Raw genomic sequence first — 21,647 nt, 5'->3', positions numbered from 1 at the left:
TGCAGAAATTACTTCAAAATAAATGTTAGTCACTGCCATGTGTCTCGTGTCAGTGAATATATTTATACTTTGTCACAGTGTAACCCACGCAACTGACTTAAAAAAGCAGAAAAAGAAATATCAAATCAACATAGATTTACAGGAATTATAACTATAGACATGCACTTTAAACTCTAGTGAAAATAATACATACAATTCACTGTGATCAAGCTTGTAAGTATACAACTATATACTTTTTAAAAATAGACAAGAAGTCAGGAAGAGATTCAGCCATTTCCTACAACAGGCTGGATATACTGTACACATTTTTCCTTGCATTTTTTTTTCCTTCTTAATGTAAAAGAGCAGAACCTAACATATACCTACCTTCTTTAATTAAGAAATCACAATTTATATTTTTTTTACAGCTCTGAGAAGAAAACAGTTTTACAGTGTGTACCCCACAGACAATAATATTGTGGAGAAAGGGCCTAAGGATACTGTGCTTGCACTGGATGCAAAATATGTAATCTTTAGATACAAACATAATACAATGCAGATGTTTAGGCTGGGATTCAAACAATTATTGAATTTTTAGCTTTTACTTCCTGTATATCCTGGCTTTTTGGCATAGATTTCAGCCACATCTGAACCAAAAATACAGAAAAAGGAGGGTTAAAAACAAAGAACTCCAGTACAAATCACATTTTGCTGCTCCCTACAGTTTCCCTTCTCCGTTTCCTAGAAACTAAAAAGCATCTAGATATAAAGTCCTGGCTGCAGTGAACCATAAATCCCTGTAAAAGGAATTCAGAATTCAATCCAAAACGATGACACATTCATAACTTTACACATTACAACCGTTAGTATTTGGGTAGGGCAGGGGGAGCAAAATCAAGCAGTAATTCTATCTTAAGACAAAGTGTTAATGTAACGGTAAGCAGTTGTGGAAAGCAGGTGAAAAAAGTGCAATTGTTATTTACTTATTATTATTACACATATTACAGTAATAACTAATTGAATATTTATACTTTAAGATGGATTTTACATGGAAACCATAACGTTAGGCAGTAAAAACTTAAAATCTGATGTTTATAAAGAATCTGCATATATGGTTAAATGGAGCAAAGTACTGTATTATATTTGACAAACTTTGTTTTCTTTAAATTCTATACAAAGGAAATAGATTTCACATACCTTTGAAATGTTACTTGATCGACTTGTGGAACGACCTGGGGATTTGTCATTCTGGAAAACAAAATTAAAAGATGAAGAAAGTTATGTCATTCCAATTCTACCTAAGAAGAAGTTGTACTCTTTTTGTGATTGTGAGTGCACAGAGTTTCTCTTCCTCTATTTCCCTTCAGTTTGGCTACTGATTGTACAATGGAAGACAGCTCAACAAATAAATCATTACAATATTCATGCAAATTACATCAGTAAAAGTTGAAAAAAATTCTGGAAGAAATTAATGTTAGCACTTAATTACTGTTGATTCCCCCCCCCCCCGCTCAAAAATTTGAATTCATTCTTTCAGGAAGATTAAACCAGCACTATATGACTTCCTGACCAGGCACGTTCTGAGAACAACAAATAGTAACCAGTCATAGACATAGCTCAATTTAACACCTATCCCTTCATCCCCTCTCACCCACATACACACACAAACCAACACCACAAGTTGAAATCCAGTAATAAAGTATATGTTGAATAGCTACATTTCCAGAGCACAACTTTTTTTTTGCTGGCAATTCAAAGAGGAAGTGAAGCAGTGGTTCAATAATTTGTTCAGTATTTACACTTCCCCAGCAACAGATTCAGCTTCATGTACACTGGAAAGGTAAATGATATTCAGAAACAGTGTTCATCCCCTTGCTAAATGCACATATCTTAGGGAGGTCATAGAAATGTTTTTCTCAGCACTGAGAATGTGAGTTCAAACACTAAGGTGAAATATTCGTATAAGCAAGACTGATTTTTACCTAGAAGGGATTGAACTAGGTACCATTTGTGCAAGATTGTTAAATTACTTACTCAGGGCGGGGGGCAGGGGGGAACAGGAGGACAAAACCCAAAGTAGAATTGTCACTTGTGCAACTTAATTTGCAATGCATGCTTCACTGTGGCAGGCAGACACATACATTAATATTTTCATGCATACATGTCCATAAAAGGCTTTCAACTTGACTATGACCTACCTCTCCTTGTCCTTCATTAAAGAACTACAGAAAAATACAGAAGCTGCCAGCTAAAAAAGGCTAAATTTCCTACTCCATTAATGCACATGTCCAGGCTAGAAATTAGTATTTCCCCAATAATTTGTAGCGCAGAACAATTTTGTAATGGCAAAAATTACAAAAAAAAAAACCCCAACCTTCGGCAATTTGTCAGCAAACATTTATGAAAAAACACTTCACCATTTTTATATCAAAACAGTTGCTTCAATCTCAATCCCAGTAAGCACGCCCAGATGAAAAACAGTTAAATATTAATTTATTAGTTTCTACAAAAAGTTTCAAACCTACTTGTTGTTTCACAAACCTACTGTACCTCTCTTCCTTCAGACAGTAGGTAGCTTATGTTTTTGTTCCATCCCACAGCACCATCAATCCTTTGCACTGCAAATACTAATACACTGCACTATCTCTCTTTTTACTTTGTCTTCCCTAGCACTAAGTAGCACAGCGTACTTCTGCCCTCAGAAAAGCACTGTCACTGAACTCCCTGACCATACATCATTCTCCATTTTATTCTATCATATCAGCTAATTCTCAGGACTTAACCATCTTCAGGTTTGTGTGTCAGAGTTTCTTCTTTTTTAGGAGGAATTAAAAAAAAATTGTTCAAGGTAGGCACTCATTTATTACATCTTGTCCTTGAGGTTGGCCCTGCTTTGAACAGGGAAGTGAACCAGATGATTCCTCCTGACCTAAAGTGTTCTATGATTCAAATATTATTTCTGTGATATATTATCCAATGTAGCTTTCGTAATAAGTTAATAATTGCTTATATTTCTAGACAACATTAAATATATAGTTTTGAATGTCTTCATTTATATCCATTGAAAATATACTTTGGATATTCTGGGTCAACGTTCAGACAAGCTCTGCTTTTTCCTCAAAATAATAGAAGTTATGGAACCATGAAATTAATTCCTCTTTTGTGGTTAAAAATTATGAATGGGGATCATAGTTGAGAAACTCCCTGCTAAAAGCATGCAGCCTGATGCATCCTCCATCACTTGGACTAAAGAAATAGTTTGTATTTTCTGACAGTGCAGTGAACTCTGGAACTCTAACTTCCTTCCTTTTAATAATCTGTCATCCAAGATTCATTTTCAAAATCTGTTTCCTGACTACAGCTCTCTAGGCTTTTTATTTAGGAAGAATGATCCATTCTTCACCATGGCACATATCTCCTTCACTTTAGTTACAACAAGCTCCTGACCCTCTAACTGAAAACTCCTAGCATCCAAACTCTGCAAAGTACTAGATCATACACTGAATGGTCTAAGTTGAGAGAAAGAGTGCTGGCTCTACAGCTTTTGGAAAAACAAACAAACAAACAAATAAATAAATTTAATCATAATTTCCAAGTTGAGGTATTTCATGGTGATTTATCCTGCAGAGCATATAAATAAAACACAAAATGTTGTACTAAATAACCTTACATAAATCAAAGATAGAATTCTACATTCAAGTTCACACTGAACTTGCACAACTGTTCATACAAAGAGAGAACAGAATAGAAAAGTTATGGCAAAATCTCTTTTGAAATGTGTCCTCCTTAAAGAATGTCTGTGTGCTTCTATGTTAATGGTTTATTTTTACAAAGTACTCATGCTGTTAAGAATAATTGATTCCTTTTCTTACTGTAAGTGAAGAGGAACTATCTTTATTGAAGAATATTTTTCCTACAAGCTTGTTAACAATAATAAAAAGATTTTTTTTTCAATATTAATTTACATTTGAAAGGTTATATCTAAAGAAATATATGTTCAAACGTCAATACATATTTTTGTGCATCGGGGAAATGTCTTATCATATCCTTCCAACCAGATTATTTCAAAGAAAGTAGCAACTGCCTTTTAGAATTAACACTTTTCAGCAGGAATTACTTAACGTCTGTAACTAGGGCTCTTGATCTCCCTGACTGAGTTTTCTAAATTTACACGTACAGAGGTCTGGCCCTTAAGCAAAGTAAAAACAAAATATTCAGAGAGATCTCTTGCTAAAATTCTCAAACTGTCTTTCTCTCCAGTCAACAAAACCGCAAAACATGTCCTTCCAAGACTCCTCCTGGCCACGATAGGTACGAGCTTTTCAGGTTGTATGTTGTATTATGCAGTCCAAAAAACCCACACCGGAATGCCTCTCCTCCTTTCCAAACATCCTGTGCCACAAATACCTCATCTCTTCTGTCTTGTGTTACATCCTGCAAACACTCATCAGGTATCTCTTCAAAACTGCAATAGCACGGAAACAAGTTCCTGTAACTATTCCACTGGAATATCGAGAAAAATCAGTCTGTGTATGTAAATTTCCTAAGAATTCAGTTTTACCAAGATAATTTACAAGGATATCGTTGAAAACACAATTCAACCTTCAATATAAATTCTGGAAGGAAGACAAAAGAGAAATAATGCCACGAAATTTCAGATTATGACGTGTTCATGAAACTGCTTTGGGAGGAATGTTATATGCACCTGTCCCACCATATCATAACAAGAAACCAACTCTGGTTGTAATAAGGAATTAAAATAATTAAAAACAAAATAATAGCTAAATGTCTCTTTTTGTGTCAGTGAACAACCTCCTAAAATCTCATTTCAGCAGAAGTCTGGATTCTTGAACTGATTTTTTTTTTTTGCAGTGACTAGCTAAAACTTAAGCCCATTAAACTTTCTGATGCTTAAAGATACAGTTTTTCCCGACGTGCAAATGTGAGTTATATTGCTAACAAACAGTATTTTTATTAAAGCAAGAGAATAAACAGGGTAGTAGTAACAAATTCCTAAAATACTGCTGTGAACCATTCAGGCTCTCATTCTAAGGAAGAAAGTGGTAGATTAGCTGGTTGCTTTCTGACTCGCACTAAATTTTCATACACACAGTTAATGATTTAAAGTCTTGCTGGGTAGCAAAGCGCAGTTTAAACTAACTAATCTGTTTGTCTGGTTTCTTTCCTTTAGCTGCCCCTTACTCTGCTCCGGCTCTGAGTACCACTCGCGCTGACCCAGGCAGCTTGCTAACGGATTGCACTTCACCTCTCTGAGGAGAGCGCAACAGCATCAAGAACCAATCACAATATCTCAACTCACAGGAGAATCTTAAGCAACAACTTCTGTCACATACATACACCCACCCCACCCCCCAAAAAAAACCTTTGCACAAAATATTTCACCTTTGTTTTCTTTTCTGTGGGCTCTGACCTTGGCATCCCAGTGGTGCAACATGCTGCCTCACCCATCTGCACACAGTCCTCAGGCTTAGAGTTCTATACATGATTGTAATGACAGATTTTCTTCTAGAAGTCATAATACTTCTAGAAGTCACAAAATAAATGTCTCCTAAATGTAAGCACAACACAAGCCAAACAAAAGTGGTTTTGCCTGCCTCAAGTCCCTTTCCACCTAGTACCCCCTCACTGCATCTGCACAGGAGCCTCCTTTCAGCACCTTTTCAATTCTGGAATTTTGAATAGGAGCAGAAACTGCTTTCACTTTACCGCCTGAGCTGTCAGATATGTAGATGATCTCAACTAGCAATCTCAGTTGCTGGAAATCTAAAGAGCAGGAATTAACATTATTAAAATTGATGTGTGGACTCGATATACTTATTTCAATACCTTAACATGAAAATGGAAAGACAAAAACACAAAACAGGCAACATTTGCTTTAACTGATAAACAAAACCTCCAATGCCCATAATTAACACTGTGTAATTACTGGGTGTCATGCATAATTTTACTGTGAAACCCAGAATGTTTTCAATACCAAAGAACAGCTGGGTTCAAAGTACCAACTCACAGAAGAAAAGTCCTCTGGGAATATTAAAGACTGTGATGCAGATACAACCCTTAACTAAAATACTAGTAAAATATAAATAATAATAACTATTAATAAAAATTAAATAAAATATCAACAAAATACATATAGTATAATATGTATTGTTTATATTATTCATATATACTATATCACACCTATATATACACAAATAAAATATCTAAATTGATATAACATCTATCTATCTATCTCTCTATAAATGTATTTATATGTATAGATATGTAAATGTATTCACTCTTTTCCCAGTTATCTGCTACTGGGCATGGCCAGAGCCAGGATAACACTGTCTCCCACAGTGTGGCTATTGTTACATTATTCAATAACTATTTCACAGTTTCTCATGTTGGGGTCTAAATTATTAAAACAAATACAAGTATATATGTATTTATTTATGGCTATTTATACCAACAAGATAATGACAATGTTACTACTGACAGAGCGTACAACCTGTCTCTTGGCCAGTTTGGACTTGGACAGCCTCTTCTCTATGGGAAGGAGGGGGCAGGGGGAAATCAGTTGCTGGTCATAGCATCCTAACGACTTTCAGAGTAACTGGCAATTTCTAAACTGCTTTGATGTGGGGAATTTGAGTCCTGGAAGGAACTCAAAGCAGATTTTAGCCCTAAAATAATACTGAGAAAGCAGCTCATCATGAGTTGACAGTCATCTTCTATTATTCATGTTACATGTCCTGTTACATATTTTATCTAATTTTTTCATACTTTCAAATATTCAACAGTTAGCTGTATAACTCCTTTTATAAATGAATCATACCACTAAATCACCAAATACAAAATTATTGGTAGTTAAGTCTGTATTTGAAAATGTAAGAAAATTTATCTCCCTTCTTTGTAAACAAATAACTTGCCTAAGTTCACTAAGAAGTTCAGCATTCATGTCAAATCACCTACAAGGTCAAGAGGCAAAAAGCCTGTGGAGAAGGTAAATTGAAACAGACTGAAGGTCTATATTGTAAATCACAGCTATACAAACCAGCTGATTATCACAAACAAAGCTTCTGAGGATGCTGAAGCATTTCAAACATGGCATTCTGAATGTCATCTGTGGAAACAGGCTACATAATCCAGTGTGACATAGAAAATTTAGTTTTATTACCCTAGAAGTTGCATATTTTCTGTATTTGTATGTGGGTAGAAGAGTATATAGCAACGATCAAGGAACCTCCCTATTAGTGGGCTGTTGGGTAACCATACATGAGAATAATGTACAGGTGCTTTACTTGTCATATGTCCTGTTACTTATTTTCCAACTAAGATATCTTTGTGGCGAGATTTACAGCACATAAGATCATAAAAATCGCACGTTGGTACTTTCACTGCAATAAGGTTTGGAATTAAACATTTTAGGAAGTTATTTTCTTCTTCACCATTTTTTCCTCTGAACAGAAATCTACAATGCCACCAACTGCATGGCACAGACATATCACTGTGTTACTTACAGCTGCTCCTTGCACTGCTATCTCTAGTGGGCTAGGTTCCTTTCCTCTCATATCTTACAGTATCTTACTCCACATCAGCCTTACTGGACTCAGCGTAGCAGCTTTTTTTTACTGTAAGCTGCTGATAAGCATGCTAAATATATCAGAATCTGATCCACCATCCTTTTGAGTTGAAAATGCTAATTACAACTTAATGAAGCTCAGAGCAATTTCCGTCACTGGCCAAGATGAGTCAACAGCATGCGTGCTGTTACAACATAAGGGTTTCACAGCGATGCTTCTACCTGCAATTACATGGACAACTTCCACGTTACAACATTCTGTTACTTTCTCTGTATTGCACAGATGTACAAGGTCAAAACTGTTTTTAAAAACGGGAATAAATACACCATTACATTTAAAAAAAAAATCCAGCATTGAATCAACCTTGAAGCCCAGCACAGGCGTGCATAGAATACAGTCAGAAAACAGCACATACTAAGCACTCACCTGACACAAGTGCAATTCCTTTAATAGCTTACATAAAGAGCCAGATTTTACTTTGTTGAACCATACTTAGCAAAAGTGAAAAGTTCCTAGAAATCCTTGCCAAAATGGCAAATGAAACAATCATGAAGTTGGAAATAAGTTCAACACAAACCAGTAAACAGACAATGTGTGTCACGTAGCTGCACTTGACTGAACACGAAATAAGAAGTTAGCCAGAAGCTTTTATCTGAAAATTATTTCTGGTAATGCCTAATACTAATGAGAATGAGGTTAAAGAAACAAAACAAAGAAAATAAAAAAGGCAGGGATTTCAGAAGATCAACATATAAGGGTGAGCAAGAGTCTTACAACAAAGAAACCATACACAGCAGTAAAAGGGTCTTGCTCATTAGTACCTCCTGCTTTCTAGGAGCAAAGGGAACTTGTTCCTACTGCAATTAAGATAACCAGGAACTGAGGGCTGGAAACGGCTCTAACTTCCTTCTCCATCTGCAGACCAAGAGGAGCCATTTGATTCAGTTCAGAGGCTGAAGGAGATTACATCCTTTCCCTCACTGAATGCAAGAAAAGAACTTGAACAAATCTTAAAACTGATCTAAGAACCGTCTTCCATATTTTTCCGCTGCAGATTACATACTCCTTCACCCAAGTCAATAAAATGCAGTGCAACAGTCCAGCCCCAGCCCCACATGACTCAAGGTCTGAACTTGAACAAGTTACCACAGGGGAAGTTTCCAGTGTACGCTATTTTATGAAGTTCCAGCGTATAAAAAAGTCACAAGTTGCCTACACATCCTTCAGCAACAGAACATCCTTCAGAAAGTGTATCTGAAGCAGACAAGATGCTATAACACCCTGACTTGAAGTATGATATGTTTCTATGGCTAAAGCATCAAATTATTAAAATACCAAAGAGAATTGAGGGGGTTTGTTGAAACAAATGTGAGTAAGTACCACCAGTATTTTGCATTGTTCAATTTGATAAGTCTCTCCACTTACCTCTACCAGGAGGCGAAACGTATATGTTGCTCAGGATAGACTTGGGCAACAAGCAATACACTGTTGTGTGGCAACAGCCTGGTGCCAGTGGATCTTTCTGCCTCTTCCGAACTAGGGCAACACAGTGGATTGCACCTACTGGCAGAGAGGTTCATGGTGCTCTTCTTTTCAAAATGAAATCAGTGTTATATCACCCAGCTCATTTCCAAATGACACTATGCATCAGAAACTATGGACACCAATATCCTAACCAGTCTGTAGGTTAACATACTCTAACAAAACATAATTTCACATGACTGTTTTCATTTTTTAAGTAGATGCCAAATTTCCATACATTCCTAGTTTCACCCACTGAATTCATCAGCTGACTAACAAAGTCAGGATTTTTTCTTCAAACTAACCAGATTTCATTTACCCTTTTGCTTACTTTAACCTTAAGAAAAATCACAAGCATTTAATCCAAGGTTGTTCTCTATGATTAGGTATTCTAAATCACTCTCAGTATGCAAAAGTACACATCTAAAATAGTATCTGTACTTGTCGACTCAGGAACTGTTTGGTGAACACCAAGCATCAAGCATAACACTGCATGAAAAATCTACTGTAATTAGCTGCCTTTGCTCGTCAGTTTATACTTTGGGAGGAGGGAAGAAAAAGAAAAAAGACTGCCAAAATGATAGTTCCTAGTAGCACTTTTCTAACAAGATACAAGTGATTCCTGTCTTTATCCAGAGCTGATCACGTAGTTAAAAATAAGCTGCAAAGATAGATATTGGACAAGTGAAACTTGTAAGTGAAACTTACCTTCTTATTAAAAAGTCACAGGGAAAAAGCAGAGGAAGACTATAATTTAAAAATCAACAAGCTGCTAGTCTGTACTTTAATGACATACCTTGGTAGGATCAAGATGGACGGAATACTATAAGCAAGTGGAATTAAATGAAAAAAATGCAGAGGGATAATATTAATTACAACTGAAGAAAAGATTACAAAATAAGTAAATAAAAACAGAAAAAGGCAAATGCAAAGGAAAAGAGAGGGAATGGAAAATAAACATGGGAAAATGTTTCCCCTGTTGTGTCAAAAATATGGAACCACATAAAAAGTAAAATTTTGCCTATGCATACAGGCATTTCAAAGAGCTAGTTCTTTAGAGTCAAAAAGAGTAAGCTATAGGGAGGGAGAGTAATTGCATGAATTCATTACTGTTCGTTTTCTGCCAGAGAACTGTGCACATATTGTCACTCAATACAAGGCTCTAACTTCTCTGACACATAGTGTCTATAGAAGATTTACTTGTCACATTTAGAAACAAATCTTGGCCTACGAACATCTTATTAATGTTTTTGTTTTCCACTGTTATTTGCCAAGATACTTTTCTTGGCAAAAATACAGAGCTTTTCATTATTATTGTATCAATATCTAACTACAGCCTGTTTAATTTCTACCATCGCACTACATTAATCAGAGCACTTTAGTTATAACAGATAGCAATATAATTTGTGATAGATTTCCACATGTCAAAACCACCTTCTGCTACTTGGTTGCTAACGTCTAAATTACCTAGCAATTATAAACAACCTGCATGATTGCACTAACACTTGATTTACGTTCATTTGTTACTGGAGACATGCTATGGGAGATTTTGTGTTTGGGTGTTGTTTCCAACCTTACCTTGGAAAATTGCAAATGTTATTTTTATAACTTTTCTTCTTGGCATCACTCAGCTATAGAAAAAGAAGACAGGCACCAATTTCTATTTTTTTTTTTTTATAAAATACAAATGCAACAAACAGTCTATAGGCTTTACTTTGTAAACCTGTTTTGCTAATGTATGACTGTCAATTCAGCTTTTTTTTATTACTTCTACATAGGTGTGACACATATATGTCACTGTACATCTCTGTTTCAAATATGAAATAAACCAACTATTTATTTATCACTTATTTTCACACTGTTACCCTCCTTAAATGGGTTTGACACATGGAACAAGCAAGTGAAATAGAATCCTCCTCACTATGACATCAAATTATCATTTTGTCTCTCTTCTATGATGATCAGAAACACAACACAATATATTTCACTGCAGCATTCTTAAATCAAATGGTACTATCATTTACATGTTACTATAATTTACAGATAATGTATTTAAGCATTTCCATCCTTGACCAATAAAGATCTGTTTTTTCATTCCATCATATCTTGATGCCAACTTTAGTATGCTAGCCACTATATTTATTTTCCAAAGCTCCCAGTATGTCATGAAACTTTGCTTTTCCGTCAGACACTCAGTAAGTCTGAAGGGATGACTTGGTCTCATCACCATCTCCAATCAATGTTAATTCAATTATCAGTGTGAATGCTCCTTATTTTTCTCTTATGAGCGACATCCTTTCCTCATCCTTCAGGATATTTCCCCAAACACCCGGTCTCTGCAATGATCCTCTCTTGTATGAACACTCTTGGTGTTCAATATACAAATTTCATCAAATAGTTGTAAGAATTAACGGATAGGAAATTTTTGACACGAAAGTAGACATAGATAATTGTCTGTGGACTATGGCATCCAATTTTTAATTCATAGCATGATATGCATTCAGTTTTCTCTTTGTTAAGTATGACTATATGCAAATTTTTTAATTGAAAAGACAAACTAACTTGTTTCAGAAATCAGAATTCAGAGGTCACTTTGTTGTCTGCCAATTATTGTGACCTGCTGGATTCCAGTCAATTAGTACCAGAGATGAAAGACTCTGGGTGGCCAACTACTTGTCTAACGGCCAAATATTTATCAGAGGACAAAAGATTAATTAAATAGACAAAGTCAAAGTGCCTCAGTTACAACAGAACTATAAAACATTACTTGATTATGTGCTGTACATTCAAATATCACCATTTTCATACCTGTTATCTGATTACAAGTTTTATGTCTTCTGTGTTCCTTTAAACCAGGAACTCTAACTCCTTCGAGCAAAAAGGAAAATGAAAGGTAATAGCTTTTTTCCCAGTCCCCTAAGGGATATCCAAGAATTCAAATCCTTTAAAGCACAGGTGCCACTTTTCATTGGCCGATTTGATTCATTATTCAGCCTAAACCTGCTGATCTCCAACTGCAACAAGAATAGGAGCAAAACTATAAATAATTAAGTTCTTGACCATAAGTCCTAATACTAAGAAAAAATAATGGAAACAGAACTGGACAAAGAACAATATTGTTTGAGTATACACCTGGCTTCCGATATGCAGCAAACCTGTATCTCAAGGATCTCCATGTGCGTAACAGAAATGTGCTTGTAAGCAGAATAGTAGAGCTCACAGAAAATACTGACATTAGACAAGAGTGGGATTAAGAGAATTTACGTTGAACTGTGGTGATTGCCACTGCTGGATGCAGCTGAAAAATCAGAAACGTTACCAGCTGAATAATTTAATTCTATACCAGCAGGCCCAGATTCAAAGGCCCACAACTCTTAGCACTATGGGCTTAGCATGTCTGAAACCCTAAAATCACAAGCTGAAAATAACAAATGTAAGGACATGAAGGAATTTTATGCCAGTTGAATCCGAGATGCGCATAGATTCCACAGATTCATCAGCATCTTTCCTACCTTTTCTGGAAATCCCAAAATTCAACTTAATGCTAGATTAACTGAGGTTAATGAATAATTAAACAGTTTGGGGCTTATCGTTTAATTTAATTATCTATCCATTAGTTTAGTTATTACGTAGTCTGTGATTTTCAACACAAATTTGAACATTGCAACTCCTCCATCTTTAAAAATCAAAGCAAAACATAAACTTTAGTCCTTGAATGACAAAATTCTTATAAAAATTCTTCTCAGCCAAGCTCTATATGAAAGTTCATGGAGTGATATATTTATTCACACTAAAATGTGTAGAAAATTTGGAGAAAAGACAGCTTCAAGCTAAAATATGTATCCACAGCCACTTATCTCTGCTTCAGAGCTAATACGGAAGTTCATTCAAATCTTATTTCTATGTACTTTGATCCAGTGATCATCATCCTTCATAACTGATGGGATCCACCATCAAGGTAATACAAATTTTCCTACTGTGAAGTTTCCATATATGCTATCACAGATCTTTATTACAGAAATTATAATTTTTGTTTACAGGTAAGCTTTGTCAGATTTGCATCTCTAAAGTTACTGAGTCTGCTCATAAAGAAGTTAGCAGTAGAAATTAATAGTAGTTTATTACTGCACAAACCCAGAAATGTGGCATTTGTTCCAATCCTTTGAAGAGCTTCCATGACAAAGACTAGATCCTTGTTTCGGTTACCTCTGGAATATTTTAGGACAGCAAGGTTCAGGATCCAGGCCACAATTTTTTTTTTTCTTTGCCTTCTGAAATATTCAGTATATTCATTAGAGGAAGGATACTGTAGAAATTACAATTCAATTGGGCTTATTCTTAGAACTCACATATGTACCCATTGCTATATATTCATTTATTCAGTCAGGGGATCGAGGGAAACTATTATACAAAAGGTTTTTTTTTTTCTTTAAAGCTATCCTAATGTTTAATTAAAAGGCTAAATCTTGATCCTACTTCCCACTTAAAACAATGCAAGTGAAAAGAAGTGTGGAACACAGTATACATCTATTTCTTAGTAGACTTCCCCAGCAAGTCATACATATTTATGACAGAAGCCTTCTACAGGTCTTTTATTCCCAGACAGGCATGACCTACATACTGTCCTGGTTTCGGCTGGGATAGGGTTAAATTTCTTCCTAGTGCTGTGTTTTGGATTTAGTATGAGGAGAATGTTGATAACACACTGATGTTTTCAGTTGTTGCTAAGTGCCCTCCTAGTCCAAGGACAGCTCCCGTGCCTACTGACTGAGCTAGGTACACGAGATGGGAGGGAACATAATCAGGACAGCCAGCCCAGCTGGCTAATGGGGTATTCCATACCATGTGACGTCATGCTCAGTATATGAACGGTAGGCGTGATCCAGGAAGTACCGATCGCTACTTGGTTATCGGTCAGCGCAGGTGGTGAGCAATTGCATTGTGCATCACTCATTTTGTTATATTCTATCATTATTTATTACCATTATTTTCCCTTTTCTGTTCTATTAAACTGTCTTTATCTCAACCCACGAGTTTTTCTCACTCTTACCCTTCCGATTCTCTCCCCGTCCCACTGGGGGGGCGGGGGAGTGAGTGAGCGGCTGCGTGGTATTTGGCTGCCTGCCAGGTTAAACCACGACACATACTCAGTCTCAAAGATGAGTATTGAGAGAGGGACATGTACAGCACACCATTTACTGATTACTCCTTCTTAGCAGATTTTGTGTTATAACCGAAATCTCTCAGATAGAAAGAGGAAGACTGAGGGGGAAAGGAGGAGGAAGTTTGGGGAAAACAGTTAATGGGGAGACTGTCCTGGAGAAGAGAAAGAGCTATCCTATCTTAGGCAAGGGAAGATTTTACTGTTGAGAGCACAATTTCTGATTCCAGATGTGACTAATAAATGAGCGAACAGAAAAATAAAGCCAAAATATAAGACCTGCCTCTGCCAAGAGATCTGATTAGCTATAAAGCAAAGACACTGTAGGCAGTTGTTAATTCCTCCCAGTCAGACCTTCATGCCTAATAAAAAAAGTCCTTGGCATAATTAGGACAGACAATAATTCAAAGTTCCGCAGAGTGGCTATAAATAACTACTTACCAGAATATAGAACTTACCAGGCTATATTTATTTTATTCATATCTGTTAATTACTGCATAGAATTTAGACTAATGTGTTGGGAGTAACATCCTGACACTGTAATTGGCTCGAGTATTTGCACACAATATTCTATGCATTTTTGTGTGTCTGTCTTCAAAGGCTCTAGCTGTTAAAAACACCACTGAAATTATCTAGTCTCTTATTCATGAAACATTTTAATTACTGTCTTAGATATCAGTTAATACCTTACGCTTTGCATATTTTCCCATTACTGCAGGCAACAACAAAGCATGTGTGATTCCATTCTATTCTTTTCTGTGCTTTCTCACCAAGGAATTCTGCTTTTCTTAGTCACAACACATAATGTGAAATAACATCACACACAAATCACTATTGTCATTTTCTAAACAGATACCACACCTTCTCTCATTTCACTACAGTAGGTCTTCAATGTGATAAATGCTCTAGATTTTTAGTCTTCAGTGCGCTTCCAGATTTCCAGCAGTCCATGTTGGAAAGGACTTCAAGTACAGTTTTACTATTATAAGAAAATAAACAATATTCTGCCACTTGTGTCTGAAGCAGGTATTTAACTGGTGACTTACGCGGTGTCAACTGCAACCAGGTCCACTGAAGATTTGCCATATTCACCTCAGGTAGTGGTCCACACTTTTCAATACGATGTTCATAGAACATCCTCAGCAACATGTTATCTTTCAGATTTTAGGGAACGAGACCTCCCAACTCTAGCAAGCATTGGCTTATACAGCTATAAAAATGCAGATGGTATTCAGGTGACTCTCTTTTAGATCTAAAAAACATCTTTAGCTCCAACTGAATTTTTCCCCTCATACAGAAACAGTATTCTTGCCAATTATTGCTATAAACAAGCAAAACAGGGCTTTCACAATCTGAGACACTAGAGACAAAATTATTACAGAGAAGAGCCTCAGAGAAAGGATTAAGGATTCAATTGTCAGTCCTATTTTTTTTTATTAAGCATTTAACTGATTACAAATGCTGAGTGATCAAGCAAAGACCAATGTAAAGGGATTAAATCTGCTTTTTTTTTTTTCTTTACTTGCTTCCAGAGTTTAGTTTCTTTTAAAAGTTGCACACACACAATCTAATTCCACAGAACTTGTGTTTTAACTTGGAAGGGCCATTGAACACTACCATAGACAGCTGGAAAACAGGACAGGTTAGGGAATATGTCAGTAGAGAAGCTGACAAATTCAGTATCTTCTTTGCTCTTCCCATTTCACAATAAAGACAAAGTATGAAGATGTAATTTCAATACTCCAATTTTGGTTTACCTTAGGTCTTTCCAAGCTTAGATGTATGCTTCATCACTTCAGTAATAAATTTTTCCTTTCGTCTAATTCTGGACAATTCTAATGGTTCTAGATATCAATGATCCACTATTCCTACATGGCTCCCAGCCGAACTTAAAACATACAGTTTCTTGAGTATGTTTCAAATATGTATCCTGGTTGGGAGGTTAATTAAACTATGATTCTATCTGTTTTTCCAGTTGTAAAGGTCAGTACCCAGATTCAATCTACACTGAAACGAAATTAACCTTTTGCATTCAAAGAAAATAGATGTGCTAAAACCACTGAACTGTGATACAGCCAAGCACTACAGCACATAACTCAGCTTACTCATCCACGTTAGAGACAAACTGAGGAGGGAAGATATGGACAAACTGACAGAACTTCTGAATATGGTGCCAATTAGCAGGATGAGGAATATAACCTCATATTGTGATTAGATGGAGAAATTTTACTGGCAATAAAAGATGAAAATATAATCCCCAATAAAACAGCTCTGATATGATTTCTCTTTTAAAATCAGTGCACACATAGTCTAGTTGGAAAGGACAGTGAAAGTCCCCTCCCCTTCCTAGTGTATACAAAAGACAGTCACAACTACAGTCCCCTCATGAACATCCCAGCCATCCAAATTCTCTCAGCCTGCACTACTCATAGTTAAGACGAAGTGAGATCACTTCCTTCCCTACATTATGCTTCCCAGGGAAATTGGATTAAAATATGCTCAGAAGGCCCAGATAAAAGACAAGATTAAGTGTTACACAGATAAATTATGTTAAGCCTCTGTGATGTAAAGTATCTATAAGGCAAAATATAATAGCTCTTCATATATAAGGAAATGCGTGTGGGAGAGAAGTCATGTAAATGTCGCAGCTTTCCCTCGTACAACAGACAACGTTATATCCCTGGAGCCACTCTCTCACTATGATATTTTCTTGTGGTGCAAGTAATTGGCCCCTGCAATTAACTGGAAGGAAGAAGTAGCACAGCTGGATTTTCTTCCCTTCTCAGGTCTGTATATGAACTGCTCAGTAAGAATCTCCACAATGTAAGGAGAGAGAAAGTGAGAGTAGCTCGTAATTGCAGAAAAATTAGGGGACACTTCCAGTTAAAAAACCTTAAAAGAGCCTTGCTGTCAGTCCCTCAGTTCTCTCACTGCAAAAATCAGCACCGTAGCAATCAGCTATGGGATCTGAAAGATGCAAGGAAGAAATCCCCATCCTGCCTCCGAGATACTCAGTCAGTAGCAGGAATCTATTCTTCCACTTTAGACATAAAAAGAAATGATACTTTTACACCACTTCAAATCACTTCTGCATTGCACTCTAAGCAAAATTCCTGCTTAAGTGCCACAGCACATGCAGCTTTGAGTTCATATTTATATTAGCTTTTCAGTTCAGTTTTACAGTGCACTTCTCCAAGGGCTATAATTGGCATGTGTTCCTCTGTGGTACTAGGAAAACATGAAACAGGAGCAGAGAATGAAAGCTGTATGTCTTTTACATGTACTTACTGGAATCTGGGAGCAGATGTTGGGATATCAGTAACTTTCCTTGCATCCTAAAATAAATGTGTTCTAATCCCTGTAGTTTATTTAGGTATTTAGTGTAGTCAAACTTTCACCCGATAATCCATTAAGGTGCTCCCTTTACCAGGAGTGAGTCAGGCATCTGAGTTGTGCACTGATCTCCATGGCAACAAGCGTGTATATTTGGCAACTAAAAAACCTGGTAAATTAAGGGTAATTTCCTCTCTTCTTTTACTCTCAGGCACTTTAAAAAGAATTAAAAGGAAATAATGAGAAATATAATAAACAGCTTATGATGAAAATGACACAAACCAGAACCACCATGAAAAGGCAGCGTTTTTCAGAGTTTTTTTTTTTTCAGTGAATTAATTATGACAAGAATCATACCTGTCAAATGAACATTAGCTGGTGAATTGCTAGTTTATTAAGTATGCTTTTGCAATGTATTGTAAACTGCCAGCTCTGCTGTAACAACCACTGTATAGAAAATCCACTATACAGTACATTGTATACTTAGAGTAGCCAAAAGAAAAAAAAAAAGCACTTTCCTCTCAAAGGTTCTTTCCCTTTGCCACACCTTTGCAAATTCATCTTGGCCACCATAAAAAATTATTTTCTTATCAACCATTGACCATCTGTCTTCTTTTCATAGAATCATAGAATCATTAAGGTTGGAAAAGACCTCTAAGATCATTGAGTCCAAGCATCAACCCAACACCACCGTGCCCACTAAACCATGTCCCTAAGTGCCTCATCTACACGTCTTTCAAATACTTCCAGGGATGGTGACTCAACCACTTCCCTGGGCAGCCTGGTCCAAGGCCTGACCACGCTTTCAGTAAAGAAATTTTTCCTAATGTCCAGTCTAAACCTCCCTTGGCGCAACTTGAGGCCATTTCCTCTTGTCCTATCGCTAGTTACTTGGGAGAAGAGACCAACACCCACCTCGCTACAACCTCCTTTCAGGTAGTTGTAGAGCGCAATGAGGTCTCCCCTCAGCCTCCTCTTCTCCAGACTAAACAACCCCAGTTCCCTCAGCTGCTCCTCATAAGACTTGTGCTCCAGGCCCTTCACCAGCTTCGTTGCCCTTCTCTGGACACGTTCCAGCACCTCAGTGTCCTTCTTGCAGTGAGGGGCCCAGAACTGAACACAGTATTCGAGGTGCAGCCTCACCAGTGCCGAGTACAGGGGCACGATCACTTCCTTACTCCTACTGGCCACATTATTTCTGATACAAGCCAGGATGCCATTGGCCTTCTTGGCCACCTGGGCACACTGCCGGCTCATGTTCAGCCAGCTGTCAATCAGCACCCCCAGGTCCTTTTCCTCTGGGCAGCTTTCCAGCCACTCTTCCCCAAGCCTGTAGCGTTGCATGGGGTTGTTGTGACCCAAGTGCAGGACCTGACACTTGGCCTTGTTGAACCTCATACAGTTGGGCTCGGCCTCGGCCCATCGATCCAGCCTGTCCAGGTCCCTCTGCAGAGCCTTCCTGCCCTCAAGCAGATCAACACTCCCACCCAACTTGGTGTCATCTGCAGATTTATTGAGGGTGCACTCAATCCCCTCATCCAGATCGTTGATAAAGATATTGAACAGGACCGGCCCCAGTACTGAGCCCTGGGGAACACCGCTCATGACCGGCCGTCAACTGGATTTAACTCTGTTCACCACAACTCTCTGGGCTCAGCCGTCCAGCCAGTTTTTTACCCAGCGAAGAGTGCACCTGTCTAAGCCGTGAGCCGCCAGCTTCTCTAGGAGAATGCCGTGGGAGACAGTGTCAAAGGCTTTACTGAAGTCCAGGTAGACCACATCCACAGCCTTTCCCTCACCCACTAGGCGGGTCACCTGGTCATAGAAGGAGATCAGGTTGGTCAAGCAGGACCTGCCTTCCATGAACCCGTGCTGGCTGGGCCTGATCCCCTGGTTGTCCTGCACGTGGCTTGTGAGCGCCCTCAAGATGAACTGCTCTATAATCTTCCCCGGCACCGAGGTCAGGCTGACAGACCTGTAGTTCCCTGGATCCTCCTTCCGGCCCTTCTTGTAGATGGGCGTCACATTGGCAAGCCTCCAGTCATCTGGGACCTCCCCTGTTAACCAGATCTGCTGATAAATGATGGAGAGTAGCCTGGCAAGCTCCTCCACCACCTCCCTCAGTACCCTCAGGTGGATCCCATCCGGCCCCATAGACTTGTGAGCATCCAGGTGGCATAGCAGGTCGTTAACTGCTTCCTCTTGGATTATGGGGGGTTTATCCTGCTCTCCATCCCTGTCTTCCAGCTCAGTGGGCTGAATACCCTGAAGATAACTGGTCTGACTATTAAAGACTGAGGCAAAGAAGGCATCAAGTACCTCAGTCTTTTCCTCATCCTCGGTGGCAATGTTCCCCCCCCCGCATCCAATAAAGGATGGGGATTCTCCTCGCCTCTTTTTTTTTCATTGATATATTTGTAAAAACATTTTTTGTTATCTCTTATGACAGTAGCCAGATTGCGTTCTAGCTGGGCTTTTGCCTTTCTAATTTCCTCTCTGCACGACCTAACGAGATCCCTGTACTCTTCTTGAGTTGCCTGCCCTTTCTTCCAAAATGGTAAACTCTCCTTTTTTCCCTGAGTCCCAGCCAGAGCTCCCCGTTCAGCCAGGCTGGTCATCTTCCCCGCCCGATTTTCTTATGGCACATGGGGACAGCCTGCTCCTGCACTTTTAAGACTTCCTTCTTGAAGAAAGTCCAGCCTTCCTGGACCCCTTTGCCCTTCAGGACTGTCTCCCAAGGGACTCTCTCAACCAGTGTACTGAGCAGGCCAAAGTCTGCCCTCCAGAAGTCCATGGTAGCGGTTTTGCTGACCCCCCTCCTTAGTTCACCAAGAATCGAGAATTCTATAATTTCATGGTCACTAAGCCTGAGACGGCCTCCGACCACCACATCTCCCACCAGTCCTTCTCTGTTTGTGAACAGCAGGTCAAGCAAGGCTCCTCCCCTAGTAGGCTCACTCACCAGCTGCGTCAGGAAGTTATCCTCCACACACTCCAGGAACCTCCTCGACTGTTTCCTCTCTGCCGTGTGGTATTTCCAGCAGACGTCCGGAAAGTTGAAGTCCCCCATGAGAACAAGGGCTAGCGATTTCTGCCAGCCGCTTGTGGAATGTTTCATCTGCCTCTTCATCCTGGTTAGGTGGTCTATAACAGACTCCCAGCAGGAGATCTGCCTTGTTGGCTTCCCCCTCATCCTTACCCACAAGCACTTGACCTCGTCATCACTATCATTGAGCTCTAGACAGTCGAAGCACTCCCTAACATACAGAGCCACCCCACCACCTCTCGTTCCTCGCCTGTCCCTTCTGAAGAGTTTATAGCCATCCATTGCAGCACTCCGGTCCTGAGAGTCATCCCACCATGTTTCTGTGATGGCGACTAAGTCATAGCTACCCCGCTGCACAATGGCTTCCAGCTCCTCCTGTTTGCCGCCCATGCTGCGTGCATTGGTGCAGATGCACTTGAGCTGGGCTATCAATTTCGCCCCCAACATTGGCGTGCCACCCCTAGGCTCTTCTCTAGTGAGCCTGGTTTTATCCCCGTCCCCCTTCAAACCTAGTTTAAAGCCCTCTCAATGAGCCCCACCAACTCATACGCGAGAATCCTTTTCCCCCTGTGAGACAGCTGAACTCCGTCTGTCGCCAGCAGGCCCGGTGCCGTGTAAACCTCCCCATGATCAAAGAAGCCAAGATTCCACCAATGGCACCAGCTTCTGAGCCACATGTTTATCAGGTGTGTTTTCCACTTCCTTTCAGTATTCTTCCCTGCCACTGAAGGGATTGAGGAAAACACTGCCAGTGCTCCTGATCCTTCCACCAATTGCCCCAGTGCCCTGAAGTCCCTTTTGATCGCTTTTGGACTTCTCTCCGCAACCTCATCACTGCCAGCCTGTATAACCAATAGCGGGTAGTAATCTATTATGGCTCTAAGCTTCCTGTGAGACAGTTTATCAATGAAGCTAACCAAGGCAAGCAAAAATTCTTTTTTGAGGCCTTTCTCTGTATTGAACTCATAGAATAATTGTTGAGCAATGGGTGACCTACGAGGTCTGACTGTGTCTCTGCAGC

The 21,647-nt window shown here is 38.8% G+C and overlaps 1 protein-coding gene across 4 annotated transcripts in view; it reads right to left on the bottom strand.

The window, feature by feature from the left end:
• Positions 1-21,647, bottom strand: part of MARCHF1 (membrane associated ring-CH-type finger 1) — a 259,802-nt gene that overhangs the window by 52,688 nt on the left and 185,467 nt on the right. For all 4 annotated transcript variants that reach the window (XM_075149398.1, XM_075149399.1, XM_075149397.1 and 1 more), the window contains one exon: positions 1,177-1,227. In XM_075149398.1, coding sequence (XP_075005499.1) covers positions 1,177-1,227 — 51 coding nt within the window. The remainder of the gene's footprint in view (positions 1-1,176; positions 1,228-21,647) is intronic.

The sequence above is a fragment of the Calonectris borealis genome, chromosome 4 (genome assembly GCF_964195595.1).
Source record: "Calonectris borealis chromosome 4, bCalBor7.hap1.2, whole genome shotgun sequence".
Taxonomy (NCBI): Eukaryota; Metazoa; Chordata; class Aves; order Procellariiformes; family Procellariidae; genus Calonectris; species Calonectris borealis.
The sequence above is the reverse complement of the archived record's forward strand: the minus strand, read 5'-3'. Positions and strand labels throughout refer to the sequence as shown.